Source organism: Amblyomma maculatum, chromosome 4, assembly GCF_055883805.1.
Source record: "Amblyomma maculatum isolate TAMU_Amacu chromosome 4, ASM5588380v1, whole genome shotgun sequence".
Taxonomy (NCBI): Eukaryota; Metazoa; Arthropoda; class Arachnida; order Ixodida; family Ixodidae; genus Amblyomma; species Amblyomma maculatum.
The window spans coordinates 118,925,178-118,948,407 of record NC_139347.1 but is presented as its reverse complement, the minus strand read 5'-3'; the positions used below and the strand labels follow the sequence as shown (position 1 = coordinate 118,948,407).

Here is a 23,230-nt window from a genome sequence, read left to right as displayed (position 1 = left end):
GGCGCAGAGGCGTGGAGCGGCCGGAACACACGCGGCTTTGCATGCTGCCATTGCACTCTACGTGGCTGCACTAAAATTATAACTGCATTATGACATCTTTAGCATTGAAGCCATGCATTACCTTGAAGAACCCGTTTGTGTGATGCAAAATTTATATATAGTATTCAAAATTATATTTCAATCAACATTTTTGTTTTCTGAGCTCGCTCGGTCGCTGCCGCTGTTTGGGCTGCTACTCCTTTAAGTAGCTCGAAGGCCGCTGATGGCTGCTTTCCTCGCTAAGGACCTTTCTTGGAAAAGTCTTGAGGCTTCCCCGGGTAGCCGTGCATCAACTGTCTTTGGAGCAAAGAACCGTTATTCCCAAGGCCTTAAATGTGGCCATGTGACGGGGGTATTAAACAAGTTTGTCTTGAAGGGATCCCACTAACTTTTTTGTCACTGTTTAGCTTCATGTTGCATTTATACTTGGACATAATGAATCATCCCCGTAGCAAACTCCTCAAAGTTATACCTCACGCCACACCCATAGAAGTGTCCACATCTACGAATGGCAGGAAAAGAAGGCGTCGCAAAGTTTTATTTTGAAGCAGTAAGCTAGTAACGCGAGGCACCTTAGTTTTGTAGCCCGAAATTCAGCACAGCTGTACAAAACTTTCTCGACGACAGAACATGAACCGCTGTTGCAGGAATGTCTGACTGTAATGAGAAAATGCAGCTGAGCACCCACCTGCTCTTCGAGTTCAACCAGCCTCTTCGAGGATGCCTCCAGCTTCCGCATCTGGGCAGCTGCAGCTTCCCCCTGCACAGAGGAACAGCGGTCAATCTCCAGAGGAGCCCGAGCTCTCCTCCTCACACAATGAGGCATGGGCAGGAAGAAAAAAGTGAAAAGAGCTCCTAGATCACATCAGTTGGGAAACACCACCTTTTAAAACTGACATCCTTTAATAGCCCCTTTTCGGACGCTTGCAAATAATGGTGCCATCTAGAAGTGGCAAATAAAAACAATCGCTTAATGTCCCCACAATCTTCTGAAAAGCGTTTCATCTCTTGCTTCTTTCCTCTCCTCACATTTCTGCTGGACAGTTATCTGTATAACTTCTCAATACTGTGCCTGTTTAAGTGCCAACAATGTACAAAAAGATGCTAAGCTCAACCAAGCCAATGCATTTGAATTCAACAAGATAGCCTCCATGGTAATCAAAAATTAGCCTGCTGTGTCTGCGGTTTTCACACGTCTATTTAATGCAAAAACTCAAGCTTCTAGACATACAGTTGAATCCCGCTATAACGAAATTCACGGTGCACGAAAAAAAATTCGTTCTCGCGGAACTTCGTTATCGCAAAAATTTGACGTGAAACGCAGAAAGAATTGCCCAAGCAGCAGCAAAGGCGTTTAATGCCAAAAATCTGTAAGCTTGGTTTGCTTACGCTTCACGGCGAGCAACGCCGTCACGCGATTTTCGCACTCGGTCAGCAAACCCATTGCAACATCGTCGTCTCGGACAGCAACGAAATTCCTGATGACATCAAAAGCGTCCATCACCTGTACGGCGGTTGCCGCAGCCGGCGCTTCCTGTACGTCGTCGTCTTCTTCATCGGAAGAGTCCTTATCATTCCGGGCAGCTTTTATGATCTGCTCATCACTCACATCTTCGTGAACAACAACACAAGCGTCAGCGCCGATGTATTCGTCGAGCTCGAGATTAGGCGGCACGGTTCCTATTTCTCCCAGCGTTTTCCAGGCGGCCGCGATCCCCGGAGCCGGTGACGCCTCTTCGTCGTCGTCTGTAACGCCTGGTGTTAGGCCAGCAGAGTGTACGGGTCGACCTTCGGCAAATCCGGCGTGCCTGAAGCAGTTCACAATTACTGAGCGCCCCAGTGTGCTCCAAGCAGCAGACATAATCTGCAGTGCCACGTACAAGTCCACCTTCGTGTCTCGGCCGGTTTCAGTGTTAAAAAGCAGCCGCTGAATTAACCTCCCGCGGTAAGCGCGCTTCAGGCTAAGAATCACGCCCTGATCGAGAGGCTGTAAGACAGACGTGCAATTGGGAGGGAAAAACCTCAGCTCCGTGTTAGTGAGCTTGACTTCGTCGGAGTGATGCGCTGAACAATTGTCCAAAAGCAAGCAAACTTTACGGCCCTGCCGCTTCATGTCGCGGTCGAATGCCATCATCCACTCGGTGAAAATAGCGCGGGTCATCCATGACTTGTTGTTCGCCTTGTACTGCACAGGTAGGCTACGAGTTCCCTTAAAACAGCGCGGCTTGGCACTTTTGCCTATGACTAACGGCGGACGCTTGTCCGAGCCATCCATGTTTGTGCAAAGCAGCACTGTGATGCGTTTTTTTGCTGTGTTTGCCGCCGTGACAGCGCTGCCCCTTGAAGTCGAGCGTCCTAGCCGGCAACATCTCGTAGAATAGCCCGGTCTCGTCGGCGTTGTAAATGTCTGCAGGCGCGAAGTTGCTTAAAATTCCGGCCATGTTACTCGCCTTCCAAGCAGCTGCTCCGTCCACGTCTGCTGACATTGACTCGCCGCACAACACTTTTCCAACGATGTTATGGCGGGCCTTGAAACGGTTTAGCCAGCCAATGCTGGCTTTAAAATCATCAATGCCAAGTAGGCATGCATAGTTCAAGGCTTTCTGCTGGACGATGCTTCCGGACAGGGGGACGTTGCTGGCTCGTGCTTCCACAAACCATGCATGCACTGCTTTGTCCAACTCTTCATGGAGGGACCGCGTCACCTTTTTGTGCTTCGAGGATGTGCCTGAAGCAAGTGCCATTCTCATGCTGTCCTTATTGCCTAGAATCGTTGACAGCGAACTTGCAGGAATTCCGAAGTCTTCAGCAATTGCCGCTTTCTTCCTTCCGCTTTCTGCTTGGGCGATTATTTGAGCTTTTTGCTCAAGGAAAAGAGTTTTGCGTTTTTTCACTTGCGTTGCCATCGTGTCCTGCGGATGAAAACTCGTCGTTGTCGAAGAGAAAGGCAGCGAGTGAACAACGCGACCACGACACAAAGCCAAAATGGCGGAACTGCAATCACGTGATTTCATGCTTAATGTGGCTTTGGATTTGACTTGGACTTCTCGCCAATAAAACTAGTTTCGGTTTCGATTTTGAACGCGAAAATTTCGTTGAAGCGGAAACGCTCTGCAAAAATGGTTCGTTGTGCAGAGAAATTTAGGCCATTAATTCTTATAGGATACTCGCGGGGAATAAAAAATTATTCGTTGTCGCGGAAATTTCGTTGTGGCGGTATTCGTTGTGGCGGGATTCAACTGTATACAGAGTTCAAAAAGTTGGTTGTGAACAGCGTAAAAGTGGAGAGACCCTGTGAAGCACTAGATTGAGTCTTTTACTGCATGAAAAGAAGCACGTGACAATACTGTTTGGTTAAGGTCACAAAAAGGTAACCTCTATCTAATAAGCATTCGCTTCACTTCAATTTCTGGATTAAAAGGGGTCAAACTGTCATTCGAAAGGGTTCAGTCCTGAATGCGACTGCATTATTCTCGGACACCCACACTTTTAGGCATGCACTTCTCATGCATGCATGAAAAGACAGCAATGATGGGTGGGTTAGGCAGCCTTTGGTATCCACAGTGAGTGACCACACCATTTGAAATGACAAAGGAACTATTAGCACACTGAAAAGTAAAGGCACACGACGGAGACATTTGGGCTCTTGTTCTGAGTGTGTGCTGCCTTTCTCTTCCCTCCCCTCCTCTTGTTTTCTAAATCCCAGAAGAGTCATGAGTAAAATCAGTGAGAATTGATGCCTTGTCCGTTGTTTATTCCGCCCTTTAAGTGCGGCAATGCAGTTTTATCTGCTGTATTTTTCATCTGAGGCTGTCTGGTTGTCCACTGTGAACCAAAACCGACACCATCGAGAGCTTACGTTGTTAGCCTCAGGTCTGTTACATACTAGCGACACCCTGAAAAGAATGTACGGTTAGGGCGTGATTTTGGTCTCACCAGCTGCTTGTCGGTGGCACTGAGCTGGGCCATGTCGCGGCTGGCCGCATCCACACAGCGCTTGAGTTGTGCCACCTCATAGTCCTGCTTCTGCACTGCGCCCTCGGCCTCCTGCAGCTTCTTCTTTTCCTCCAGGAAGGCACGCCGGGCCTCTTCGTACTCCTGCACAACAATGCGAGCCAAAAATGTGCAATGCAGACAGTTGAGCTCATCGCTCATTGTTGGCCCACCTTTAGAAAGGACAGCTCCTTCCCATGACACACTTTGCTAACATTCAACAACCGGCAGCTAGAAAAAACCAAACAAAGCCACTCACTTACAATGCCCTTCTATTAGGGGCCTGCGAACACTCAAATAACAGACTATGAATCAAATAACAAGTTCTCGAACTATTTAATTTGCTAATCGAATACCTAGAGTTCAGATGACCGATTATTCGATATGCTGTTTTGCGACAGGCTCGACGCCAGTGCAAAGAAGACGAGATACCCGACATTCCTTCCTCTAATCTCTGTTTTCCAGTGTAGTGATTGGTCCTTCGTTGATGGACGCACATTTCGGTTCTAAAGCCTCGGCACAAATGGAAATATACTGTTAATGACCCAATCCTCACAGCACTGTCGTGATGCAACTGAGTCACAAATTGCCCCAAAAATCCCACCCATCACGTGGCTGGAACAATGCTGGGTAGCATCGGTCATGAAGGACAGGGACCATAGAAATATTACACAACAGGATTGCACAAAAGCCCGCCACAACAATGGGAAAATTGTAGCAAACTAAATAAAAGAAAATAATGTTAGTGACGATGATGATAAATGCATATGCTGCCACCTGTAGAGTTCAAGAAGTTCCCCACTACTGTCTCTCCCCATGCCAGCACTAGCTTGATGCAAGGGGTGAGGCCCAGAATCCAGTGCAACCCATCCAACTTCGCTATTGTTCTGTAGTAACGTGCTGCATATGTTTGGTTTTGCTGAACAAAGTTCAATATTCAAACTATTCAATATTCGATTCGAGAGTTACTGTTCAGCGTTCAAACACACCTACTGTTATGTATAAGCTTTAAAGCTCAAGAGAAAAAAAGACTGCTGGTGCCTTGCGAACTTAATGCTATTCCTGTGCACAGAAGAGAGGCATTATAAGGGGATGGCAACCTTAATGGGCCCATGAAAATCTATTTATTAAAATTATAAAATGTGCATGAGCAATAGATATCCCATCAATCCTCTCTACAGCGCAAAAATATTTAAGCTACCTTTATTAGCACCGATCATATGGGCATAGAAAATGATACGCCTGCTGTCCTCCTTCAATTCAACCCACACCAGCACGCAAGAAAAAGAAAAGAAAACAAGCTGCAACCGCACCTCCCTCCACACGCCGCACCACCCGCGTAACTTGGGAGCGTCTCATAAGCGGGCATGCTCAGCAGCCTCACTGACGTCAGTGTGGAGATTTGCGCGTAGAGATGTGTTGCTGCTGATGGTTGCGAACAGTTGTCAGGAGCACTTTTTAAAAATTATTTGCAAATTATCGGCTCCCCGTAGCTTTCAAATCTGACTCGAATACTCATAAGGACCGCCTCTATGGATTTCTTGCATTAGAATTTTACCGCAACTAGCATTTCAGGGCCCCTTTCAAGAGAGATGTGGGGCAAAAATCACAATTTTCATCAAAAAATGTGCTTGTAAATTTTTGTTATTCTGAACTGTGCACATATTTTGAAGAAACATTTACCGAGTTTAGTTGCCACGTACATAGCAGAAAAATTAACATTTTTTTTTGCAAGATAAGCTGCACTCACCACTGAAACGCCTATGAATGCTAATTTCAAGATACAGCCACACTGCAGGGAAAAACTGAACGCGGTGTGTTTCCTCAAATTAGAATGCTTCGTTTTCGCATTTTCTAGCCAAAAAGGACCCGCTATCGAGAGTACAGCAGACAGCCAAAAAGAGAAACAGAAAGGAAAGGCAAACTGTTAGCCGTGGCAACAGAAGACTGGCTGGTAAACCGAAATAGAAACTTGAATTGACTAAAATGAAGCACATAACCTTCGACCGTTATTTTCGCACCACTGGGAGTCTAGCTAACCAAAGTGATCGACAAGCTAGAGATAGAATATGTAACCTAGACAAAGGGACACGCCCAGCAAGCAACCAAGGAAAGCATTTACCATGCGCAGACAAGGGCGCAGGACAGCTCTAAAGCTGAAAAAAAAAAAAAAAAAAAGTAAGAAACTCGAAGCAATTGCCACCAAGCAGTGTCATGTTGAGAAAGGCGGCCGAACGTTTGCACCAGGACACTTTGATTTATTAATTTAGGCTGTAAATTTGAATAGCATGTTCTGAAACCTTTGAACTCATTTTTTCTCACTTCGCACTTTTTCGCAAGAGCACAACTGTTTGGAAAATATCATTTCCAAATAATTTTGCCAAAAGCTACTTTCAAGGTGGTTGACTAAAATTTTGTTGGGAAGATAAGGAACTTTTCGGATTCCTAGGTATTCTCTAAGATAAAAATAAGTATCAAATATATGACATGTAGCGGCAACAAAAAAAAATAAATTTCGTTTTTAAAGTAGAGTGAAACTTCAATTGAACAATCTTCAAGGGACCTTAGGAAGAAGTTTGTTAAAGTGAAAGTTCACTTAACTGAAATGAGCACGTGGAAACTTGTTTCCATTAGCTTCAAGAAACATCCGATGTTCAAATCATATCTCAACTCAATTTCAATTTGTCCCTGAGCTCATTTGCAAGCGAAGAATGCAATGAGCTTTCGCAGTACTTTTGAACTTAGGACTGCACTAGTGTTAAACTCAGTCACTGTGTACATGTTCTCGTGACCCTTGTCCGGCCCAAATGTCTGGTGAGCAGCAAAGGCCTTCATTTTTCCTTCGAACAGATCATTGCTTCCGCAGATCTCACGCATATCAAAGTTAACCAGCATGCATACGTACGCCATTTTTGGTGCTAAAAGGCTTAGTATGGCTGAAGCTCTGGCTATGGCTGGCTACAACTGGCTAGGAATGTGGAGCCAATCACGCGTGCAAACCTAGCTATGGATTCCGCTGGCTACAAGCTTCTTTAAATAACCAGTTCCATCTAAAGCTCAATAACGGCCAGTTAGCATCACGCGGTAATAAAACAAGTTTTTCATCGTACCAATATTCAACAAAAAATATGGTTAGTGCTTGTTGAAGTGCTCAGTATGACTTGGGTGACACAGGATGACGCCGCGCAAAATGTTCGTAGAACTGAAATGAGGAATACTGAAATTCGTTAAAGTGAACGGCGTCTGCATAGCGTTCAGTAGAGCTTCAACGAGAGAATTTAATAAAGTTCGTACAACTGAATACTTCGTTTAAGTGACGACGTTCATTAAAGTGGTATTCCACTGTATTAAGATCTATATAAATAATGTCCTAAAGAGCCCGCAGTGGTCGTTATCCTGCACAATGAACTACAAATAATACAAATAAGATAAGTCATTTCAGAAAATTTTATCGAAATCGGTGCAACAGCTCAAAAGTTGACACCCTTTAGCCCCGCATCCCCCCTTAAGGCTAGCTTTTCTTATTTTGAGGCCAAACTTAATGCAACTGTTCAGCCTTGTTCAGTTTAATGCGCTGATGTAAATTTTACCAATGCTTCCTCACTAGGACACTTCGTTATGGAGATATTAAGCAGTTACATTCATCAGCAAGCAGAATAGAAAAAAGAACACTCATAAAAAGCAATTATTAACGTGCAGCTAAATAATTACGAAGTACAAGAACTATGATTGGGAGTAACTTTGAGATTCAGCCAGTAAAAACTTGGGGGCACATTTAATGAACCTTAACAGTGAAATGTTACTTTATAAGAGCCACTTAATAATGCTGTTTGGCTGATGTTTCAGCCTTGTAGATGGAGCCACAACCTTGTAGAACACTGCCATTGCAACTGCCAACTGCCAGATCATCTGCCAACTCTGCGACGAAATTCCCTGATTTGGCAAGAGGTTGAAGATGTCACAAGATCACATGACCTGGTTAACGAGCACTAAGTGGTTGGCGGGGTGTGCGGTGTCATGAGACTGCATGACACCTATCAAAAAACCAGGAAATTTGGGGCACGCGACAGCATACGCTTTTCCTGGCAATGTGAACTGCTACCAGCCAGAGCATCTGCCAACTCGGCCATTAATTCCAGTCGGGCGAGAGGCAGATGATCACAAGGTCACGTGATCTGTCAGAGCACCGACTGCCCAGTGGGGTGGTGACATGATTGCCGAAGACCACATGAGCTCTCTCAACCAATCAGAGAATTTTGTGACAATAACATGCCTAGTGTACTAATAGTTCCACGTAGCGCTACCCTGGACGAAGATGCCGTCGTCATAAGCCAACATGAGGCAAGTGCGAGGAGACGCGAGCATACGAGGCAGAGTGCCAGCGGCCTGGAGAGGAGTGCTTGAGGTGGCCTGCTCGGCTGGTCCCGTTGCGCTAGTCTGGTTTTCAGTACGTTTGCTTTATCTGTTTTATCACGCAGAGATAGGGTGGGCCCTGTCTGCTACCAAGAAATCATTGGGGCGTGTGACAGCACCTTTTGAAGGAAACGATGCTAATACCCGGCGCCATGATTGCGGCTGACCGGATGCTTTCTTTAATGACTGATGGCTGGGATGAACGACTCGTAAAAAAAAAAAGGTAAGAAAGAATCTCAACTTTTCTTACGTATTGAACCCTCTCCTCAAACCCACGTGAATTTTTCTTGAAAAAAAAACAAAACAAAGTGGGTTCATTACGCGAGTAAATTTGGTATTTTCGGTTAGCGCTTTTTCATTCTGATTGGCCGGTTGCGCCATGGCATAATGCGTCCTAAAACTACAGCACCGCGGGTTTTGCATGCACATGACAGATTTTGTTTCACTTGCAAATTTGAGACTACTGGCAAAATTGGCGTGTAAAAGGGCAGATATAAAATGCGATGTGTCAGGGCTGAAGACTTAGCTCTCCTCCGATTGTCAAGGTGGATGCTTGTAGATGCATGCGATGCGCGAGGATTTCGTTAAATCAAGAGTGCGGTATAGAACTACTTCGTTAAATCGCGGAAAAGAATACATGGTTTTCAATGAGGCAGAGATCGGGAAAATAAAAAAATTTGTTAGATTGCGAATTTCGTTATACTGAGATTCGTTACATTGAGGTTCCACTGTACATTGACTTTATGGAGCCCGTGGGGCCATGGCAGAGATCAAATAATCAGGCAGGTCCGAAAAATTACCCGTCCGAAAAATCTATCGGCGACTGTATTCGAAACATTTTAATATTCGCATAACCCGAGAAACCAACTAAAATCTCTTGTTTATTTTAAGTTTGGGATTCATCATAATCGAGTTAACGAAAGTCAACTTAAGTTCCGTAGTATAGAGGTAGATCAGCCCATAAGCTGCATAACATGTGTGATGGCTCACAAGGAGCTTCAATCTGCACCGCCTTTTTTTCGAGAGAGAGTGGTTTTTGCAATCATGTCCTTTCAATCGCCAAACATGTGCTCAATACCAACTTCACAACCACTTGTACAGCCCTTCCAACTGCTGAGCATCAACTTTACACTCGAGCAGTGCGTGCACGCAGCACGCTGCTATACTATGCAGAGGGAGATGTTAGGCCTCTGTGCGACACTCACCAGCCATGCCAGCTTCTGTTGCAGAAGCTTGATGCGCAGCTGCACCTCCTTGTAGGCCTGCAGGCTACGCATGTCAGGCCCCAGCTGCTCCACCTTCTGGCACTCCTGGTTGAGCTGCGACTGCTGTGCCCGCAGGGAGGCATCCTGCTCGCTCACGCCTTGCTGCATCAACACACAAGACACGCACACTTTCTCACACTTGTCTTTTCATTTCTTGCCTCATGCACTGTGCGACCCCATCCCTTTGAAGAACACCGCGAGAGACACTACCAGAGCCCTGTGGAACTATCATGAATCATGATCACACGTAGCATCTTCTGCAGTGTTTAAAGTCATTCTCAACGCTTAAAGGCCCACTGTCCACCCTCCGATCGAAAATATTTTCTTCCCCGGTGACTGTGAGACTTCGCCCCTGGAACGCAAGGCCGCAAAATGTTTTTGAAAAGAATAACTAATAACGCAGTTACAGCCACCGCAATCACCCGATTCTATCCTGCCTCTCTCCTTCCGTTCCCTCGCAAAGGTTTTTCACTCTCCTGCCCGAGGTCGTCTAGCCTCCGCAATACAAATTCCCCTTCCTCCTCCGCGTTTAGCAGGAGGTGGGGCGTGGCTCTCCGCGAGCGCGAAAAAAAAAAAAACGATCGAGGGAGCGCGCGCCGCTGGATTCAGTCTGGCCATGGCGAGGGAAAAGCGCGCTGCGAGCGGTAGACACCCATCCTTCTCCCGTCAGTCAGCGAGACGGACCAATGGACGTCGTTCCCGGTATGTACGTCATTATCGGGGCCCGTCGGGCCAGCGCAGGAAGCGGTGAAGCTGGCTTCTCAAAGGAGAGCATGAGGGAGCTTTGAATTGTATTTTCGATGCTTTGCGGCGCACGTGTCGCTGTAGAATTTTGCACAGACTATCTCCGGTACCTGATCGAAACACTGGGCTCCTTTTCTTAAAAGGACCTTCCCTGGACAGTGGCCCTTTAAGGACCCATTTTCAAAAAACCTTCAGAAGGGGTCTCAACCTGACAAACCACTGAGCGGATGTGGTGCCATTGGCACCTTAAAGCTGTTTCAGACTGTGGACACTGATACATCACTCAAGTTTAGCGCTGGCTTGATTGCCTATGCTTGGCTAGCTGTCACAGTCATGAGGTATCTGGTGGTGCGGGCAATTATCTCTGAAGCAAACCCCAAACCATCTCCACAAAGCCTGCGCAGACACGAGATGAACCTCAAAACAGCTACCATCTCCAAGGGGTGCAACCAGAGCTCTCACTTCTGCGGGAGTCTTCAACAGCAGCCATGGTTTTGTCCATGGTGTCCACGTTCAGTGCATAATTGCAGGAAGGACCCCGACACACATGCCACACAACCACCTTTGCCTTTTGCCTCCACTGAAACGCCGTCACAGTGGTGGCTGGGTCACACAAATGCAAGACACATGCTGTTCACTCTGGATGGTCTAGTGCAAGTGTGGCTCAAAAACCATGAGAGTTCTTTGTCAATCTAGAACTCATTCAAGAGGGCACTACCAAAAAAAAAATATAGACACCATTTATTTTTCTAGTGTGTTTCCTTCTGTCAAAAAATGCATCAGACATTAGTACATAGAATGATGACCCACCCCTTAGTATTCCCTTTAAGACTGCTCAATTTCGACGGCACTGTTCAGATTTGGACAACCAAACAATGGCCGTCACGTGTCAGATGGGGCATAAAAAAGATTGCAATCTCTCCAGCAGCTTCAATTACCATAAAAACCCACGTATAATATAGAACCACATATGATACGAGGTGTCATTTCGGGATAGCAAAAACGAAAAAAGAAGTTTTCATCTATGTATAATGCGGGTGAGGAAAGATTAGCAAAAGTTGCCCCATGAATCGTACTCCACACTTCTGTGTCTACTGCCATCCTGCAACAAGTGTCGAGTAGTGCCCCAAACCTTCATGTCACGACTCGCAGCACCATCTCATAGCTAGTGCTGAATTACTGGCAATTTGGCAGCACCCCGCAAGTGCCAGGATGATAAAACACGAACAGAAGTAAGAGGAACATCCACGATGGCAACAAGCGACCATAGACGATACAACCCATGCTGTTTCAGCGCCAACGGTGCATCTACATGGCTAACATAGCAGTCTCCGCTGCTTTCACTTTTGGAACGTGGCACTGCAATAGTTCATGCTTAAAAGCAGTGAAAAGTAAAAGAACAAAGAAAAAAAGACACGGGCGAGCAATGTGCGTCCATCGCTGCCATTCGATTGCTCGCGGGTTCTTTCACGTCGGAAGCGGGAACAGAGGAGCACGATGGCAACATGAGGCAAAATCGGTGTCCTGAGGCAACGATGGTGTGCAAACAAGAAGATGCTTGAAGACACAGGCACCACCTCGCTCGCCCGGGGCAAGAATGTGCGCGCTTCCCCCAGAACGATTCCTCCTCCATCCCCCTATCCCTGCTCCCTCGTGAACGCATCGTGCGAGCCACGGTCAAGGAGAAGGCTGCCGCCGCAGCTGAGCCATGCTCGCAGAATGATTGTGATTGTTTCACCGCTTCTATAACCTCAAATAATTCTGATTTACTGTATACACTTTCAAGGTGGTTTCCCTTGAAATCAGTTCTTAATCTGGTTTTCATACTCACTGTCCTTTCAAGTCTTCACGCAAAAACTGTATATAGTGAAAACTTGGGTGTAAAGAAGAATTGTGGAGATTTTACAATTTCACTATAGCCATGTTTAACTGTAGCTTAATCACTAGCCTATTAAGTTACATTCCTGTCATCTCCTGCATATCCATCAACATGCTGTCATAAGCTACCTAATATATGAAAGGCCACGCAATGTATAAAACTTCACCTATTAAACTGCCCCTATAAAGCTGCATGGACATGCTTGCGAGGCCTAAGAGCACTGCAAAAGCCCACATATAATACAAGGTGTTTTTTCAGATCGATTTTACCGAGCCAAAGTTACACCTCATATTATATGTGAATCCAAACTATTTTCAGCCTAAATTTGCAGCTCCAGTCTCGTCATTAGCGCTATCAGCATCAAGCTTCCAACAAGAGAAGGTGCTATTTAGCGGTGGCTTTGGTTGACTGTTTTGATGGTTTTGATTTCGACGCCATTACAACAGACACCGACCTCACAACAAACAATCATGGTGAGCACAACGCACACGTGACCGGAAGCAGGCCAAGTATACTTCGCACAATGGTGGAAGTGCGAAAACAGCACTTCGTATTTTGCATCGGTCTCCCATGGATGGGCCTCTCCAGCCATGCTGGCCGATCCCTACAGTACAATCGCAGACAGTTGAGCAGCATTCCCAAGGAGCTTGTTGGTTGTTCTGTCAAGAAATGTGCGATACTGAACGTGTGACGTACCAAACAGTTTCTCGTTAGAATGGATGATGGCCATCGCTAAAGCCCCGAATCCAAGAACACTTCCTGGACGCATTGCATACACCACGTGCCCATGCGCGGTGCTAGACGCGAGCAGGTGCGAACATGGCGCGCACTAGCCAGCAACTCTGCTGCCGTCCCGCGCCTGAGATGGACATAGCGTACCTGTCTACAACAACCTCAAAATCATATGGCTTCTACAACCGCGGGGCGTGCATGAGCTGCGATCAAGCGTGCCGGCATGAGAGGGGGAGCAAACCAACAACAGCACACGTAGGTGTGCTTGGCTGTATTTGATGCCGAACGCAGGGCGACATTGGACGCGCGAGTGCAGAACTTATTTTCCTCACGGGCTGGCTGCGAAATGCAGTGCAAATAAATGCTTTTGGTAAACTTTTTGTTTTTACCTCGCATTACACACAAAAGAACTTTTTTCCTCATTTTATACCATCATCATCATCATCAGCCTGATTATACCCACTGCAGGGCGAAGGCCTCTCCCATATTTCTCCACTTAACCCGGTTCTGTGCTAGCTGCATCCACTTGACCCCTGCAAACTTAATCTCATCCGCCCACCTAACTTTCTGCCGCCCCCTGCTACGCTTTCCTTCCCTTGAAATCCAGTTTGTTACCCTCAGCGACCACTTTATACCAGCTCACATTATATGCAGGTTTTATGGTAGTTTCTTATTCCTCATTGCCCTGGAAAGTTGGAATCCCACAAAATCTCCCTTTTTTTCTGTTCTTTCAAACAAACAAAAACAGAAATAAAAAGAGGGAGCCCAGACCAGCAAAAACATTAGGAGAAAAAGCTCAAAATAAGAAAAAAGCTTGAAGGAAAAGAAAGAAAGTAAGGACAAAATAAGAAGAAATTCCGAGTCCCAAAAAGGTCCCCTGGCAAATGCAGGGCTGAAGAAAGACTCTTGAAAGAGAAAAGCGGAAAATAAATAGAAAGAGCAACGAACAGCAGTTATACAATTAAACAGAATGCTGAAAACAGCAAGGAATATGCGGGGAGAGAGATTGAACTTACGATACACTGACACACAAAACATTGCAGTAAGATATATAAGAGGGATGGGCCAGGACAAACAAAATGGTTGGAAAATCGAGTATGCTATTCACACTATGGCACTGTGAGAATAGAACCACAAAGAAGCAAAAAAAAATAAAAAGGCTACAACGAAGAGAGAAAGAAATAAATAAAAACAAATAGAAAGCACCAACCAGTCAAGACACAAAATACTAAGGCAAGGAACATATGCTTTGGCGCATTAAAACAAACACACTCCCCACACCGACAAAATTACATCAGTGGCACCACACGCTACACAGCCCTCCGTATAGGCACTGTGACCGTATCGTAGGCATGTACCACATAAAATAGGAATGCTAGGACACACCCTAGGTAGATCCAATCCCCAACCTCTCTAGAGAGCAATTGGGAGGAAATTCTGTGCAGCGATGGCCCACAGTACCAGCGACGGGTGGTGAACAGGACTGAAGGTGCACTGAAGGCCAATGAACTGCCCGAGTAAGAGGTCCACCCATCATGGCTCTAATAGCTCTTGGTACTTGGTAAAGAGCTTTATCCATCCAGCAAGTCCATCCAGTGGGAGGAAAAAAGAAAGAGCGCACAGCCGAGACAAAATAAAAAAAATAATAAAAAAGAAAATATGACAGAACCTGGACAGATGGAGGACACATCAATCACTCCACCGAGTTTAGGCCATACCCGAAGTGACGCGACAAGCAGTCTCTGCCATGACGCGCTCTCATGATGTGATACAACCCACTGGCCAATCAGTGCCTGATCCCAGCCAACAAGAACCTCCCAAAGATGGCATGCTCGTGATTTTTTCATCGACAACGTTTTCTGAAGAACAGGGCCCTTAATTCAAATGCGTCAATATACACGTGCGTATCAATGTACGTAGGGTACAGCTGAAGTAGGAACCACGGAGCCTCACCCCAAGGAGGCCCTCACGCATGCGCGGCCTGCTCACCTGGAGCTCCCTGAGCCGCTGGTGCATGTGGACCAGTTGGACGGTGCCCACTGCATGCTCGGTGCTCTCAAGCAGCTCCTGTTGGCTCATGCGAACAAAGGCGGCCACCCGGTCCTGGGGCAAGAACTGGCACAGGTTGCTCACCTGGATGTTGAGCGAGGCCACTTTCGCCTCCACCTGTGCGCACACATGCCAAGTTATGGAATGCACAAGGAGAGGCAAAGAAGAAACAAAATGCACCAGATATGCAGGGCGTGCAACATTCGAGTAAACATTTACCATTCCCACTACACAAGATGACACAAGAGCTTCACTAATATCCACCCAACCGTGAGAAATACATACAAGTGTGTAAGCTCACGGACCCCCGTCAACTGTACGGGAACATATTGCGAAATTGCCGACTCTCCGCTCTACACTCGGGATGCGTTAAAAAAGCCACAGGGTTTTTAGTTCGTTCAGCATTGGTGACCACTGGATAATCAATAACCTGCACAACTATTACTGACTGTTATATTTGAGTGCCTGAGAAGTTTTAAAATTTACTTTCCTTCGCTGTTTAGAAATAATACACTCTGAAGGGCTAGTTGGTTCATATTAACTGAACGAGTAAAACTGTGCGAAAAAGATGGGACGTAAGAAACACATAGGCACAAACAAGGTGCCTTGTTTGTGCCTGTGTGTTTCTTACGTCCCATCTTTTTCGCGCTGTTTAGAAAGCATACACAAACAAATGTTGTTAAAAGTATAGTATTTCTAAGTTCAACACACTCTGCAGAAAGCATGGGGAAATTAGTGACAACTTCGCGATAAACTTATATTGGAAGTTAACAATGTATAACAGAATATCAAGCAAGCCGAACACTTTCGCTGCCGCTGAGCAATTTTTTGTTTTAGGAATAATAGTTGGAAGAAAAATAAAGCCACAAGAATGAATTATTTCTCTGTAAATTGATATGGAATTTGCTAACGTAATACCTTATATTTCGGTTAAGGTAATTGTAACTAGAACAAATCATTATTTACTGTAGACTGTACAAGACTAGCCGCAGTACAGAGTAACCTGCGCATAAAGTATGCAGTTATGGAAGCACACCGTTGGCCTAAAAGCATTTATTTTTTTTTTAAATAGTAATTTGTACAGGTGGGTGGCTTTCTCCCAAGCCTTTTCAGCTATTCTAGTTCTTCCTTGCCGTTATTTCAGTTTCTTTCTTCAAACTACACACTTTTTCGATCGAAACAAGGCACACGTTTAACTGCCTTCAATCCAGTAGTCGGGCTGCTTTTGCTGTGCCACTGTCACGCAGCAATTCTTGGGACACTGGGTCATGCTTTCAATGTGGTCGTCTTTCTGCGCACAATACTCACCGATTTCTGCGTCGTCGCGACACCATTCAATTTCCAGGCAGATTTGTTTGGGAAGATTGTTCTTTCAATGACGTAGTTTGCTCCATCATCATTGCACCTGTGAACAATATAGAAGGTAGCTGACAACTCTAAATTCCCAGAACAGCCCACTTCATGGAACACAGACCTGACGAGAGGAGCAAGGTTGTGGACACAATGAGGTAAATTACGAGTGGTATGAATTGCGTTACCCCAGTCACGGCAATAGTGAGCAGTTGTACACTACTTGATTTGTCAGGCCCTTGTCTCACCACAGACTCCCTCAAGAAAACAATCTTTGATGTCATAGCACAGTTGGCTGACAATAAATCTGCCCAAGAGAGAGTCAAACAAATGTTTGAAATTTTCAACGCTCTAAAAGCGTTTTTCTTTTTATATACATTCAATACCAGTCGACTGCGAAGTTCTAAAAGAGCAATTCTTTTAACACATTTGATACTAGCAGGACTAAAACTTCAGTCAAAGCAAACCAGCAGGTCGAATTATTCCAAGTAATCTCAAGTGCATATAAACATGATTACAGAGTGCCATGCCCACGCAAAATGTGACTTTCTATGACCAAGCATGGCCTAGAACAATCGAAGCTAGTTAGTGGACACTGTTCATTCAAGTAGGCATTCTCAAGGAATTGATTGCTGGCACACATACCCATCATAAGCAGCCCCTTGAAAGTTATGGGCCTTGAAAGTTATGATGATGCCTTATATCAACAGAATGCAACGGAGTAGCATCTACAGTGTCAAGAAAAAAGTCTTTGTGTTGCAGGAAAAAATATCATTTTAATATAGATTATTTGGTCACATCTTTAGCATACACGATCCCAGGAACACGTGTCCCCACTTTACGGAAGAAGCCAGACCACTCAGCCGTAAATTATTCGTTTTTGGACAAAAACATGCCTACTGCCTATGCGTGACATAATAAAGCCAGACTCACAACTCAATTTCGATGCGGGCCTTGCTAGCCCCCATCCGGATGTAGGCGGCCATGCTGGCGGCACGAGCCAGGTGCTGCGGAGTGCCGCACAGACCAAGGCAAAGGCCGCACACCAAAGATGACTTGCCTGTCCCATTGGTGCCTACTACAACATTCAGGTTGGGGCCCGGCCGCACCTCCACGTACCGGTACGCCCTGCACACATCGCCACCTTAGAACTTCACAACCCTTGAAACTGCCACTAAAGCAGTAAAACAACCTCTATGGCAGAAATAGCAAGCTCGGAGATTATGGAGTTACACATTCGTGCATAGGGAGCTGTCGAGGGCCCATTGCCCAGTTCAGCCACCTGTCCCAAAACATGCAGCAATAACACCGATGGCAAGTACACCTGAACTACAGAAACAGTATTTCCGTTCGAGCATCTTCATTTCGATTGTAGGCGAGGATGCTCCAGCGGCTGGCTAACACTCCTCAGTGCTTCTGTTTGAATGAGATACGCTTCTGCCATTTTCCACTTGTATTGTTCTTTTAGACCAAAGAGGACAAGCGGCTGCATTCCATTTTGTGTGTATGGACAAGAAATCCATTTGCCTGCAAGAATGCAAATAATGACTGCATAGGCGCTTCATATAATAAAAATGTGATTCAAACGAAGGGGCCTTATCCACGAAAGGAATGCAACTGCTCCAAAAATTTGATGCTTAGCGAGACCAAGTGCACTTGGATGAAGCATTGGCATAAACATATTGAGGAGAGTATGGTATGTTGCACAATGTTGTTCACAGCCAGCTCCACCTACACACTTTACCTAGTATCCGTAGGATGCAATATCTGCACCAGGAGAGAACATTCTTTCTCAATCATTGGAGACATTAAAGAGACGAAGCAAAGTCATCAAGCACAAGCACACACATAATTCTCACAAGGAACATATATATGCGCATGTAACTCCTGCGTGCTTAAGAAAACTTGGACGTCCCAACCGGGTACAAAACATTTACCAGACTGCCACATACGTACTTCAGTTATTAAAGTTTCCTGGTTGGTTTGTTTGGTTTAATGGTCCAAAGCGACTCAGGCTATGAGAGATGCCAAAGTGGAGGACTCCGGAAATTTCGACCACCTGCGGTTCTCTTAACATGCACTGCCATCACACACACACGAGCGTCTTGCTTTTCACCTCCATCGAAAAGTGGCCGCTGTGGCCGGGATTCGATCCCACATCCTTGGGCGCAGTAGTCAAGTGCTGTAACTACTGCACCACCCCGGCGGGTAATTAAAGTTTGCCACCCTGTAGCTACATGTAGGTTATGAGAAAGCCAAAGTAGCACTTTACTTATTTTCACAGCTTGGTGCTTTCCAGCACACACTGTGCTCATAGCCCATGGATGGTGGTGATGAAAAGCATTTAATTAGAAAATGAGTGTGCAGGCCCAAGAACACTAGCTGACATATTACTGAATGAACCCACACCAACTACACTACACGTTTCACTGACTTTACCATTCGTGCTTCTCACAGACACCATGCATACGTGTGTTGCATTTTTTGTCCAGTGTCCCATTCTACTAGGGCTGTCAGTAAAGGAAGAAAAGCATATTCAAGTGGAGCAACAAATGTCCTCCAGTGAGCAGATCAACAGATTAGCAACCACTGAAGAAAACCTCAGGAGGGCAGCTACAGTGCAGTAATGATTTAAGCAGCCCCAGACTGATAGAAAAAAAAAATAATAACCATTAGGTACCATTTTTTGTGATGGCAAAGAAAGAGTGCAAGTCAGCATATAACGACGATCATCGCTCTGCATATAACAAAGAATTTTTCACGGGCTAGTGGGTTGCTTGATTGATGGAGACATAGAAAGAATATAATTGACAGAACAGGGTTGCAGCTGTCATCGAAGTAACAAGCTGAGCCCCTGTCCTGTAGCTTGTCCTTTGTCACTTGAACGCATACTCGTTCCCAACAATCACCACTGGTGTATTTGGTGTGCCTGCTCGTTAAGCATATGAGATCGTGCAGGCACGGCGATATGCGCAACTCCAACCCCGCGTGCTGCTCGTTTCGTCGGAGAATCGAAGAGGCGGAACGCCTAGCGTAAACTGATTCGGTGTGGTGTGCATAGGTAGACGTCATGCAGCACCGTAGCAGCACATTTTACATGTCCGAACGTAACTGAATCTCTGCAGCAGAGCAGGCGGACATTGCATACAATGTCTTATAGACAGGTACTTACATGAAATCTTCCAACGCAAGTCGAATGACCGCGCCTCTCGAGTACTGCATTGCTTCTTCAATAGCGAATAACACAGACACGCACACCACGACCTGCTCACACACACACAAAGGCCTAAAAAGTTGTACGAACGGTACGAACAGGCTTCTACATCCAAAACAGCCACGTCCAGCAAACTGACATGCAGCAACCAGAACAAGCAACGAGGAACGTGGTAACGTTGTGCTAGCTTGAAGTATATTTAGTCCTTCTATAAACTATTAACGCTTATATTACTAGAAACTTAGCAGTCCCAGCCGTCAAACTGCGCGGAGAGAACTTTGGCGCGCCAAGCGAAAAAATCACCAGGGGCCTTAACAAGACAGATGCAAGGCTTAAGTGGATGGAGTATAGAAGCGTCTCCTTTGAAGCAGGGTAGTAGCAGTAGCTATCATGCTTCCGTGACGTCAGTGGAGATGTGGCGGCGCTGGCGACAGCAGTGACTTTCGTGGTGTAGGCAAAGGCATGGGCCGTCTGCATTGGATGCGCTGCGCTTGCTGCGCTTTCGAGCATAACCTATATTCATGCAAGCTGTGATGTGTTTGGTTGCGCCACGAGGCACAAGAAAGAAAATGCTACCTATTTTCGCTGTTTCTTGCAGTCAGATAATGACGAGAGCGAATGACAGAGACGTTGAGCGCAACAATTGTAGACCTTTCGGCGACGGAATGCCTTGGCAGCTAACGTGCGTTGCACTACTGCACTGAAACGCGATCAGTTCGTTTGCAACTCTTGTCTTGATTGCTTTTCGACCACATGACGAATAGCGCAATAACAAAAGCCAGCAGATTGTGCACGTTTTTGTGACGTTTTGATATATTCGAACGCAGCTACCCAGGCAACACACCAACTCCCAGGGACGTCCCGTTTAAATCCCTACATCCCACATCATAACAGGGTAATCCGCAGGACGTCCCTGCGAGCTCCCTTCTGGGCTATGTTCTAACATAGCCGCCTTTATACTCTCTGTGCCTGTCAACGGCGCCGCGCGAACAATAGAGCGGCGCCGTCGGGTAAAGTTGCGCGGCGCTGCCGCTCCTCTCGCTTAGGGCGCCACTGACGTAGGGGTCGAGGCGCACGGATACGAACGTCGGCGCGGGGCGGGAGCGCTGTTATTCGCTAGTTGGATAATTGTTCCTAAGCATGAATTGTGCATATTAAGCATATTTACTTGTTAGGCCGACATCCACTAAACATAACAAGTGAGCATGATACTTGTTAGGCAATAACACCAACGCTATATGACCAGGCCGCAGAAAGTCAGGGGCACTTCCGTCCCGTCTAATTCTCCCAAGCGGGGGCGAAAGGAGGAAAGAAAAAGCTGGGAGGAGGATTTCTCCCTTGCGCCTAAATTTTCCCCTCGCACTAACGGCGCCGCCGACTGCACTGCGTGGCTTGCTTCGTCCTCGCGAGAACCGCTGCAACCGTTACGACTCCGCTCGTTTTGAATTAGAACCGTCGTCTGCGTCGGTCGTCTGCGTAGCCTAGCGCTGTGAATTCTCTGCGTGTTGGATTATCGGCCAAAGTCGCGATTTTTCGTCGCGGTTCTTTTAAGGTCTATTCACACTTGCGACTAGATGAGGTCGCGCGTCTACCAGTCGCGCGACCAGAGGAGAGGAGCTCGCCACTACCGATGTTCACACTTGCGACTGTCGCCTTCTCGTTCGTCAGGCACAGTTGGGGCGAACGTCGGTAGCGGCCGCTTGCCAGACACTTCAACTTTTTCAGGCGAGCCCGTGCGCATGCCGCGCTCTCGTGTTTCCAGGAGAACGCCAACGACGAATAGACTGTGTCAATCACCGTGGTGTCAATATAAAATGTTGCGCTTGCGTGAAAAACCCATTTCTCAAAAGTTCATGGTACCTACCGGATAGTCCGAATATCTTTTCAATCTCCTCCAAGGCCATATCCTTCTCCCTGCCTTTGAATTCCGGGTTCAGTTTGTTGAAAAGGTAGGGGTATTCTTTCATTGCATTGAGAAGGTGCCCGATCGAGTACTCTGGGACCTCGCTGATTGGTGAAATGGTTTGCGACTAGTAGTCGCGCGACTGAAAATTCGAGCAGTGCCCGATCGGCCCGCGGCAGTCGCTTTTCGACCGATGCGACCATTTGCGAGTGTCGCTTTTCGACCAAAACGGTCGCGCGACCGCTGCTAGTCGCAAGTGTGAACAGGCCTTTACTCTGTGCATCTCATTCCTGCTGGCTCTTCGCCCCTTCGTGAGACGAGAGACTTGTCTGCGTGCACCTCCAGTTCCGTAGACCCATCTCGTCTGCTGATTGTGCTGGCCATTACAGTCGGCGATATCCGCTGTGTTTCGTGCTGTTAAACTTGTGACCTTCATTTACTGTGGAGAGACGTAAGTGCGTTTCGAAGAAGTCGGTTCTTCCAGGAAGGGTAGTGTAAATTTTTAATCATGCATTTTGGGTATGCATAGCACAGTGACATCCCAAGCAACCACCGACGTCCGTTGTACGTCCGAGCTAGAGCCGAACGTCCTTTGCCGAAATTGTACGTCCGTCGGACATACGTACAACCTCCGGTTTCGGACATCCGTATTCGTACGTCCGTCGGAGGTACAGACTACGTCCGTTTTTGTATATCCGTATGAGAGACGAGGTGTATGTCCTGTGTACGTACGGACTACGTCCGTTTTTGTATATCCGCATGAGAGACGAGGTGTACGTCCGATGTAGGTACGGACGAGTATGTTTCCAGGACATATATTTCCTCGCTGACAAAATTCTTTTTCAACATTCACACTTGTCTTCAATGCTCGAGATGTGTCCTGCCTAGTCAAAAAAAAAACGGGGCCAATTGGGACCTGCAAATGGTCACATCCGGACCCAATATTGGACACCACCTCTCCAATGGATTAGTCCAGTTGGATTAACCAAATGGTTCTGAAAATACCAATTGGGCATTCCAAATAGTTTTAATTGCGTGCAAAATTCTATTCGGATTTTCCAAATGGTACTCAAAATTCCAATAGGAAATCCAATTAGGTTTGCAACTTCCATTCGGCCCCTGAGATAGCGAAACGTATTATATACCAAATGATTAGCTGGTTGGCCTAAAAAACTCTGGCACATACACAGTATGGGGCGATTGTCATTAATTTCTCAGCTTTCATGCCACAATTCGTTGTATCCGTTGGTAGCGGCGGTCGTGATCTTCAATAGTTACTCTAGTTGAGCCTGAACGTATGTACTACATGTACCACCTGCGCGGCTTCGCCATCCACGATGGTCCACGACCACGTCTTGGCGAACGAAAGCGCCGGATTACCTTGCACTGTGGGTCTTTACAAAAAGTTTTTTTTTTTTTTTTGCTGTTTGAAATCCCCGCCAGTCCCCGCCGGCCGGCGGCCGTGCTGTTTGTTTGAAGGTTGCGTATTCCATCGCAGTGTGTGTGTGTTGGAGGGGAGGAGGGGAGATGGTAGGTTTCGCTTGATTATCCTTACAAGAAAGGGTTCCTGTTTAAAGAAATTAACAATACTCAGTAAAAATATAGTGTTAACTTATTAGGGCCAATTCAATTCTGCGCAATGTTTCTGC

General features: G+C 46.3%; 1 protein-coding gene across 2 annotated transcripts in view; it reads right to left on the bottom strand.

The window, feature by feature from the left end:
• The window catches only part of SMC5 (structural maintenance of chromosomes 5), a 162,472-nt gene extending 142,450 nt beyond the window's left edge, over window positions 1-20,022 (bottom strand). The window contains exons 1-7 of one of the 2 annotated variants that reach the window (XM_084602401.1): window positions 19,637-20,022; window positions 17,398-17,592; window positions 16,423-16,519; window positions 15,055-15,231; window positions 9,651-9,812; window positions 3,976-4,137; window positions 728-799 (exon numbers count right to left, since the gene is read on the bottom strand). In XM_084602401.1, the coding sequence (XP_084458527.1) occupies window positions 728-799; window positions 3,976-4,137; window positions 9,651-9,812; window positions 15,055-15,231; window positions 16,423-16,519; window positions 17,398-17,592; window positions 19,637-19,686 (915 nt within the window). In that variant the 5' untranslated portion in view covers window positions 19,687-20,022. The remainder of the gene's footprint in view (window positions 1-727; window positions 800-3,975; window positions 4,138-9,650; window positions 9,813-15,054; window positions 15,232-16,422; window positions 16,520-17,397; window positions 17,593-19,636) is intronic. The other variant, XM_084602402.1, reaches the window with a different exon arrangement.
• Between the last annotated feature and the right edge of the window lie 3,208 nt (window positions 20,023-23,230).